General features: G+C 49.1%; 1 protein-coding gene across 1 annotated transcript; it reads right to left on the reverse strand.

Moving 5' to 3' along the window:
* On the reverse strand, nt 1-9,677 carry Kcng4 (potassium voltage-gated channel modifier subfamily G member 4). The gene is made up of 2 exons (XM_027410757.2): nt 8,931-9,677; nt 1-771 (listed from the first exon to the last, which is right to left on the reverse strand). Exons 1-2 carry the CDS (start codon nt 9,675-9,677, stop codon nt 1-3), a joined length of 1,518 nt encoding a protein of 505 aa, XP_027266558.1.
* Between the last annotated feature and the right edge of the window lie 258 nt (nt 9,678-9,935).

Consider the following 9,935-nt stretch of genomic DNA (forward strand, 5'->3'; position numbering starts at 1 on the left):
TTACACATAGCGGATGGGGGAGGCCAGGCCCTCGGGGACCAGGTCATCTACATCACTCAGGAGCTCCCTTTCGCTGGCTGAGTTTGTGTTCTGAAGACGCCGGAGGCGGGCCTGGATCTGCTCCTGCTCTCGCTTCAGCTCCAGGTAAGAATGGGAGAAGGTATGAAAGATGGATGTAGCTGGGAAGGCCATAATGAGGATACCACTAAGAATGCTGCTCAGGGCCACCATCTGGCCCGGAACGCTGCGAGGGACCATGTCCCCATAGCCCACCGTGGTCATGGAGATGATGGCCCACCAGTAGGAGGCAGGGATGCTGGTGAACTCTAGGACCCTTCCAGACTCATTCTCAGCCACATAGACTAAAGGGGAAAAGAGGGTGACCGCCACACCCAGGAAGAGCAGCAGAAGGCCAAACTCCCTGGCACAGCGGCGCACGGTGAGGCCCAGCGTCTGCAGCCCCAGTGAGTGGCGGGCCAGGCGCATCACATAGAGAATACGTAGTGCCCGCAAAACACGCAGTACCAACCCCACTTTCTCCAGGTAGGAGCTTCCACTCAGCCTCTCGCCTGCCTCCGAGGATTCCTCAGACACCACGAGAGACACATAGTATGGGGAGATGGCTAGAATGTCGATGACATTCAGGGGCCCGCGGAAGAACTGACATTTGTTCCGGGCCTGGGCAAAACGCAGACAGAACTCCAGGGAGAACCAGGCCACACATATGGTCTCCACCACGAAGATGTAGTAGCACTTTCTCGTGCATTCTCCCTGGGGTAAGAAGAGCCACAGAAGCAATGGGTTAGTCAGCTTCCCTCAAAACCTGACACCAAGGCACAGCAGTTCAAAGGAGGAAGGATTTATCTGGGCTCATGGTTTCAAAGAGACAGCCAGCCATGGTGGAGAAGATACCATGGTGGCTACATGGGATGTGAGGAAATGGCTTCCCTCTGAAAAGTCTTTCTAGGTGTACTGTGTATGTACATGGGACAGCCAGAAAACAATTGGGGCTGTAATTCTTCAGGCTCTGTCCACCTTGTTTTATGGGATTTTTGTTCTTTTCTTTTGAGACAAGGTCTCTTATTGGCCTGGGGCTTGCTAAGTATGTTAGGCTGGCTAGCCAGCAAGCCCCAGGGATCTGCCTCTATCTTCTTCCCCAGTGCTGGGATTACAGGTGCATGCCATGACACCCAGCTTTTAAATGTGATTCCAATACTTTGACTCAGGTCCTTGTGCTTGCAAGTCAAACACCTAACCAACCAAGCCATCTTCCCAGGTCCTAGAGCAGTGGTTCTCAACCTTCCTAATGCTGTGACCCCTTAATACAGTTCCTCATGCTGTGGTGACCCCCTCAAACATAGAGTTATTTTTGTTGCTACTTTACAACTGCAATAGAAGACCAACACCCTAGGGGAGAATGAAACATGTATGTGGAGTGGAAGCTGCCAGCTCACTTAGCTCCCTCACTGGGGCACTGATACACAAGAGAGAAACCAGCTTGGGTTTTGTTTAAGGCTACCTGTCCTGAAGAGTGGAGTGGTGGTGGCGCATACCTTTAATCTGAGCACTTGGGAGGCAGAGGCAGGTGGATCTCTGTGAGTTCGAGACCAGCTTAGTCTACAAGAGCTACTTCCAGGATAGGCTCCAAAGCTACACAGGGAAACCCTGTCTCGGTGGGGGGTGGGGGTGGGGAGGGAGCTACATGTCCTGGGCCTGCTGATTATAGCAATCAACCTTCACTTTCACTGACATGAGCTTTGCTTAGACATTATACAGCTCTGGTGCTGTCCTGTAAGCCACACAGCTATGTTGTGGACAGAGGGTGTGGCCACATCTTACACTCCAAGGACTGGGTCACTGTCGTGTGTTCACTACCTATAGACGGTCCTGTCCCATCCCACCCCAGGTCTCTTAGTCACTATTTATTGATTGCCTTGTCATGTCTTTATCCACCACTGCAATTCCTTCATTCTACAAAATGGACTAAAGCCCACTTGAGCTAGGCTCTGGGCTGCACAAGCAGACATGGTTCTGGAGGCAGAAAGTTGCTGGACAGAGGGTCCCGAGGCTGCAGTCTAGCCTTTAAAAGGTGTGATCACAACCCTTTGTCCAGCTGCTCTCTCCTGGCCACAAGGGTTACCCACCTCTGGCTCCTGGCTCCTGGTATACCTCAGCCTTCCCTTGCTCCTTAGCATGGTCCTTAGCCAAAACCCCACCTAACCCCCACCCCTACCAGATATATAATCTGCAATTTAACAAGATCCTGCTGGATGTATACCCTCAACCTTGACTGAATGTCAGACCACATAGGTAGCCACAAAAAAAACCTCACCCTCAAGACTGCCCCTAGAGACTCTAATTTAGATGACATAGGTTTTAGCTTGAGTAGTAGAATTTTCCAGAAGCACATGGATGAGTCTAATGTTGGGAACTTGGCTCTGAACATTTTACGTGTGTGTGTGTGTGTGTGTGTGTGTGTGTGTGTGTGTGTGTGTGTGTGTGTGCCTGGGTGCATAAACATGAACTCACACATGCATATACATATATACACATACTCTCAAGCACACACATGCTCATAAAATGCCCTGGAAAACAAGCAAATATATGACAGATCCATATGCTTGTGGACAAAGCAAAATATTGACAACTGTGGGGTTTGTATTTAAATGCTCTGAAGTGAAAAAAGAAGTTGCTTCCAGTGTCCAAGCCCAGAGAAATCCTAAATTGAAATGTTTTTGTCTGTCTATCAGAAAAAAAGAAAATGGCCAGACCACCTCAAGTTGTGTTGGCCTGCCCAAGACTAGGAAGCTTTCTCACTGACTTCTGTCTGGTCCCTTCCAGGGTTGGAGCAAAAGGATGTCATTGAGATGAAGCCCTGAGTGTGCCTGGCCCAGGGTCATATCCCAATCAACACTCTCTCTCACTCAGGAAGTTACTGGTCCTTCCTAGACTTCCAGGGTTCATTGCCCTAGGAGACTGCTGTAAAGAATGGAACAAGGTCTATAGCAGCTATGAGGATTCTGAACCCAGTAGATACACATGAGACACACTGTCACAGATGCTGCCCTGCTTGGTTGGCAGGAGGTTAGCATTCTATAGGAAGTAGAAAAACATTTTCCAACCCACTGAGAGGGCTTCCTCAGAGGTTTGCATCAGCACCCTGGATGACTTCAGAGCTTTGGGTCTGGATTCTTCAGGCATTCTACAAACTTGCTGTGCAATCTGCAAGTGGTCCCTATCTATATCTGGGCTCCAGTTTTGATGAAAAGGTTGAAACACAACCAGAATTCCCCAAAGTGCCAGCTACAAATACAGATTCTTGGGTCTATCACAAACCCAAAGTCTTAGCCCCAAGCTCAGGCATGGGATCTTGGGGGATCACCCCTTCACTTTGGAGCCCCCAGAAGACCTAGACTCTGAGCTGCTTTTCCTACAAGGCCTGTTTCTTGCTACTATCTAGGAATTTTCCTTGGTTTTAGAGAGTCTTGAGACCGGGGAACACCATCTCCAGATCAGTGACCAGCAACTGGAGAGGGTGACTCTGGAGGGCCCAGGAGGCCCCAGTAGCCTGAGCTTCTGTCTCTAGTGCTGGTGTTTGGCTATTCAAGCCATGTACACCCTGTCCTCATTCCCCTGGTCTGGTCTGGGCTGCCGGCCTCCCTGCACTGCAGCAGACTGGCTCTGCCTAGTCACTCCACCTGCATCCTGCTCTGCCCTGCATCCTAACCAGCCTGGAGCTGGCGTCTCTGCAGCCATGCTGGGACACAGAGATGGATGTAGGGGCTCCAGCTGAAGATGTGATGTCCATTCCAGCCCTGCCAATATTTGAAGGACAGGGAGAAGAAGGAAAAAACAAAAAGCACTTTCTGAGGAAGACTCCCACCAGTGGAGATGGGGTACTTTGGTCCACACTATTTTCATCTTTCTGGATTTGGGCAAAGAAAAATCTGGTTTGGGAATTGCCCCTAATCTCAGAGAGAGAGGGGGAATTAGCCTCTGTGCAGGGTGCCTTGTCTCTGGTGGTCTTGAGGGAAGCACAGCACATTCCTGAAGACAAAGTGAGCCAGGCCTGAGAAATGAAAGGACCACACAGGCATGTAGGGCCAAGCAAGCCAGAGGTCAGACAGCAACACTGGGGGCAAGGTGAGGCTCACCTCCAGGACTCTAACCATCAAATCAGCGGCTCAGGGAAGCTTGGGTTGGCTGGGAAGGGCCCAGGGGAACTCTTTGGGTGAGGGAAATATTCTAGATTGATGGGTGAGTTGGTTATAGGGTTGTGTAGTTTTTTGTTGTTGTTGTTTTTGTTTTTTAAGAAGTTCAACATGTGTACCTGAAAACTGTGATTAAAAGAAGAATGAGGGCTGGCAAGATGGTTCAGTGGGTTAAAGCTCTTGCTGCCAAGCCAAGCTTGATAACCTGCCTGGACTCACATGGTGGAAAGGGGAAAAACTGCTCCAGAAAGTTGTCCTCTGACACACACACACACACACACACACACACACACACACACACACACACACACACACACACACACCTACCTGCTGGACTGGGTTTCAGGGAACTGGGATTTAGGGAACAACCTGGCAGCTCCTCCAGGGGTTAAACTCACACTCAAGATTCAGCAAGGTCACACCTATATTATGTATACACCCAAGAGGACTGAAAATACACACAGAGAAACGGACACAGCATTCCATATTCTCTCTGTAGCTAAAGATGACCTTGAACTTCTGATCCTCCTGTCTCCACCTCCCTGGGGCTGGGATTATAGGTGTGTGGCACCACACCAGGTTTATACACTGCTAGGATCAAAGCTCCGTGCAGGCTGGGCAAGCACTCTACCAACTGAGCTCCAGCCCCTGGCCAAAAAGTGGAAACAGCACAAAGGTCATCAATCAGTCTACCAATGAATCAGCAAGCACAGCCAAATGGCAGCTGTGACAAGGCAGAGGAATCTGGGTTTCCATAGGTCACATCTCCAGGGTCTGAGTTCCTCAGAGTGTCATTAAATCACCATGCCCTATGCCTCTCCTTAGGATAAGCTGGCCAGCCTTAACAGCTGGCTGGCTAAATAGAGCCACTCTCTGCCTACCTGCTGTCCCCTGAGGACAAATAAGAAATACAAGGCATGTACTAGAGAGAACACTCGCTTTTTATGTAAATGTTGGAGACACTGTCTTGAAAGAACAAAGATCCTAAGATTGTCTGGCCTCAGCCTCCCTGGCTCTCTGAATTACAATCCTCAATAAGAGCATAGACCCTCCATAGGCCATGACCCTCGGGATGTGTTAGGGCAGCCTGTACATAGGCGGCTCCACCAGAGAGTAAGCCCAAGGACACTGTGTCTGCCTCTGGACATGAATGCCTCTTATCCCATGGGACACAGCTGCCAATTTCTCAGGGACAGCTCTGGGATGCCCAGGACTGCAAACTGGTGACCTGCCCCTAATTTGATTTCTGCAGTAATGTTAAGCCTAGCCTGGGTTTGCACTCTGTAATTTTCAAATCATTAGGCCCGAAATGCCCTCACCACTCTGCACAGGGAAACTCCTGGCTCCTCACACTGTCTTCTCTCCCGAAGCGGGAGGACACATTTGTGGAGACCAGGTGTGATGCTTTAGCAGCTACAACCCAGTGCCCTTGACCTAGGTAAGGACACTGTTTACTCTGCCCTAATCTTCAGAAGTAAAACCCACATGTAGATATTCCCGTGGGCAAGCAGGTGTTTTCACTGCATGTTCTGAGCTAAAGACTGGTGAGGTTAAAGGGTGCTCCTGATTGCAACTACAGGCTCAAGGTAGGGGTCTGCTGTTCAAAAGACTGAGGATTTGAGTGTTATAGATCTTTTTCTTTTGGAAAAAAAAAAACATTGGTCAGTCAGATAAAAAACATTTTGTTCAACAAATATTTATGGAGAACTTATCATGTGTAAGGCATATGCTGGTTCTCTAACTGGAATGTTCTCTAGCGCTACAAATCTGCAAGGAAGCAATGTGTGTTTGTGTGTGTGTATATACATGTGTGTGCATGTGATGTGAGTACACGTGTTTGTGTCCGTTTTAAATCTGCCTCCTTTGTATATTATAATCTCATATAGGTGAAGGGTCAAGTGATAAGAGAGCCGAAGGGTAAAGTTGGAGAGAAGCAATGTTCTCCCTTAGGAAACTGTCTATTTCTAATTTCAAGCTCTCTTCAGCCATCTTCCTAACAAATGCAGGCTCCTATTTCATTTTTGAGACTCTTCTAGTTAGCTTCAGCTGTCAACTCTACAAAGCCAAGAAACTCTTAGAGTCTCAATTGAGGAACTGTCTTGATTAGATTGACCTGTTGGCATGCTAATCTATGTAGGAGGGTCCAGCCTAGTGTGGGTGGCACCATCCCTAGACAGGGGGCCCTGGCTGTGTAAGAAAGCTGGTTGAGCAGTAGCCAGCCAGTAAGTAGCCGCCCTCCTCCTCCTCCTCCTTCTCCTCCTCCTCCTCTTCCTTCTCCTCCTCCTCTTCCTTCTCCTCCTCCTCCTCCTCCTTCTCTGTGGTTTCTGCTTCAGATTCCTGCTCAGGTTTCTGCTCCGACTTCCCTCACTGATGGACTGAGATCTGGAAGGGGGCACCAAGCAAACCCTTTCCTCTCTAACTTGTGTTTGATCAGGATGTTTATTCCAGCAACAGAAAGCAAACTAGGATACAGACCATCTGGTTCCTAGGGTCCTTGATGTCACACAGCTCTTTGCAAAGAGAAGGTAGGAGTGCACAGGTGTTGTGGCATATTAGTTTAAGATGTGTTAAATTTGTTCATGCTGTGGAGCTTTTGTTTAATGATGCAAAGATGTGTTGCATTCTATTATGTTGTATTTGTTTAACTCTGTAAAGCAGTGTTACTTCGCCTGTCTAAAACACCTGATTGGTCTAACAAAGAGCTGAATGGCTAATAGGTAGGTAGGAGGGGGCTATGTAGGGCTTCCAGACAGAGCGAATAAATAGGAGACAGGAGAAAGATAAAGTGAGGAAGACACCAGGGGCCAGCCACCCAGCCACACTACCAGCCACAAAATTAAAAAAAAAAAAGGAATATAGATCAGAAAATGGTAGCGGGGCATTGGTGGCACATGCCTTTAATCCCGGCACTCAGGAGGCAGAGGCAGGAATGACAGTTGCCTGGTCTACAGAGTGAGTGCCAGGATAGGCTCCAAAGCCACACAGAGAAACACTGTCTTGAAAAAAAAAGAAAAGAAAAGAGAAAAAAAGAAAAAGGTAAAAACCTAGAGGCAAAAGGTAGACAGGGTAATTTAAGAAAAGCTGGCTAGCAGTAAGCTAAGTTAAGAATAAGTCTCCAGGTATTTATTTGGGAGCTGGGTGGCAGGCCCCACAAAGAGTAAAAAACCACACACTGGTAGAATGTTTCCTCTGGGTCAAGGTCATTTTAGGACTACCAGGGCCCAGGCTCTAACCCCCAACAAGCCCAGCAACACTAGGGGAAAAGGCTTAAGCCTGGTGCCAGCTCTAGGAGGAGCTTATCTCCTGCAGAAAAATTCACATGCAGATCTCTCCAGCCCTCCACTTAATTCTCAGACCAGTGAGATGGCTCCTTGGGTAAAACAGTGGGTAAAAGTGCTTGCTGCCAAGCCTGACAAGCTGAGCAAGGCCTGATGACCCAGGCCCCTCATGGTGGAAGAAGAGAACTGACTCTTGCAAGTTGTCATCTGACTTCCACATGCATGTCCTCTAGATCACATGTATGCTGAGGCATGTGAACGTGAACATACCCACCTCAAAATGATAGTAACAATGTAATTCAAATGCAAACTTCACATCAGAACCCGAAGATGGACTTGGGGACCACTGACTCCTCTATTTCTCTTCCCACAATGTGGCCACATTGATTAATCACCTCTCTGTTTTCACTCTAGTTTAATTAGTCCATTGAGCACAGGTGGCCAAGCCTAGCTTATTGGAGCTGCCGAGCTCAGTCTCTGAGTTCTCCTCTAGCTACACTAAGACTTTGGGGGAGGTAGCAACCAGAAAAAGAAGGGCCAAGTGTTTCTGCTATAATCTGTGCCTCAGTTTAGAGTCAGGGGAAATACATTTGCATTGTTGAGTCTCCATCTGGAGTAGGGTTGACTTGTGTGCAGGGATGTGGGTTCTCAGCCAATAATTAGCATGACAGTCACTCAATAAACAGGTGAGCCTTCAGAGAAATGTCTCCCATTTTACTGAGGAGGTAACTGAGGAGCAGTGAGAACTAGTACTTGCCACCCCATCACAGGAACTGGAAAGTGGATGATGGGTCTTCCCACCATCCCAAACCAGACATGACTTTGCCAATATCCAGGGCTCCCTACCCGAGTCAGGAACACATAATAATGATTTTAAGGGCCCCATTCCTACAATAAAGATGAAAATGTTATAGCCCTGGCTGGGGTGTCTAAAAATGAATATAATCCATATAGGATAGTGTTCATATTCTACTTATTTAAACGAGGACATTTAGCTGGGTGTAGTGACACATGTTTGTTATCCCAGCACTCAGGAGGTGGTTGCAGGAGGATCAGGAATTTGAGGCTAGCCTTGGCTGGATAGAGATCTCTAGACCAACTTGGGCTGCATGAGACCCTATCTTAAAACAATGAAAAGGAGCTGCCACTATAGCTCAGTGTTTAGAGAACTTACCTAGCAAGCAAGAGCCCTGGGGTTCAATTCCCAGCACTACATAAAACAGGGTTTGGTGGTGCACACTTGTAATCCCAACATTCATGCAGTATAGGCAGAAAGATGAGAGGTTTAAGGCCTCCTTGAGAAAGTTGAGGCCAGCCTGGGCTACATGAGACCTTGTCTCAAAAAAAAAAAAAAAAAAAAAAAAGAGAAAAAGAAAACTATTTCCATGGTTTCCTAAGTGTCCCTGGGCTACCCCATAGTCCCTGATGGGCAACCACTCACCTTGTCCTCCTCAGCCCTGAAGTCGGGCATGGTGCTCACACACAGACTAACAGCGGTGGTGGCCACGAAGAGAATGGAGAGGCAGGCAAAGACTTTCCCGGGCAGCCCTGACTGTGGGTCTTCCACCATCTCGCGCAGCTGGTTCATGCCGCGGGCCCATCGCGAAGTGTGCACTTCGGAGTGGCAGGCCTGGCGCTGCTGCTGTCGCTGCACAGCCTCCTCCCGGCGCAGCTCGGCCACCTCCTCCAGCTTCTTCATGAGCTTGCGAAGGCAGCAGCGTTCCAAGTTGGCTTCCTCGATGCCCCAGTAGCTCAGCTCCTCCCGGAAGGACAGTGCACACATCTCCCGCAGAAGCACCAGCTTTCCCGCAGCCAGGAAGCTCACAATTACCCCGAAGGCGCTGGGGCTCCTGTCAAAGAAGAACTCCTGGTTGTTCTCATCATAGTCATCACAGAGCTGTGTGATCTCCTCATAGCTGCGACACAGCCGGAGCCTGCTCAGGCGGCTCAGCGGGAAGGCATCCAGGGTGCTCCAGGGCAGCAGGTATCGCCGGCCACCGACATTCACCAGAATCTCCTTCTTCAGGTCAGCCTCTGGAGAGGCATCCAGGGTGCCCACCTTCCGGGCCCTGCTGTAGTAAAGGCCCTTGACTGACGGAGGCTCTGGACCAGGCCAGAGCTGGCTCAAAGGGCTGCAGGAGCCAAAGTGATGGTGTCCAGGAGGCAGGTCTCTGGAAGACATGGGCATTGCCTCAGACTGTGGGGCCGGGAAGCAGTGGGTTCACCTGTCTGCCTCCAAGGGAAGAACAAGAGAAAGAAGAGAAGAAGAGTCTCAGCAGCACAAACATTGTTGCATTTGTGTATCGTAGCTGCAGCTGCTTCGGCCATCTCGGAACCCTCATTTACTTCTTGTTTATCTAGCTGCTACTATATGCTTGGGCTATGCCATTGGACACATCCCTACCCCTGTCAAAGCATGTACATCTCTGACACAGATGTGCTACCC

Source organism: Cricetulus griseus, chromosome 3 (genome assembly GCF_003668045.3).
Source record: "Cricetulus griseus strain 17A/GY chromosome 3, alternate assembly CriGri-PICRH-1.0, whole genome shotgun sequence".
Lineage (NCBI taxonomy): Eukaryota > Metazoa > Chordata > Mammalia > Rodentia > Cricetidae > Cricetulus > Cricetulus griseus.

Excerpts from the sequence above, each read along its gene's own strand:
- Kcng4 (XM_027410757.2), bottom strand. The coding sequence starts at position 9,677 with ATGCCCATGTCTTCCAGAGACCTGCCTCCTGGACACCATCACTTTGGC. Across the intron at positions 772-8,930 it reads TCAGGGCTGAGGAGGACAAG|GGAGAATGCACGAGAAAGTG; the intron begins GTGAGTGGTTGC and ends TTCTTACCCCAG.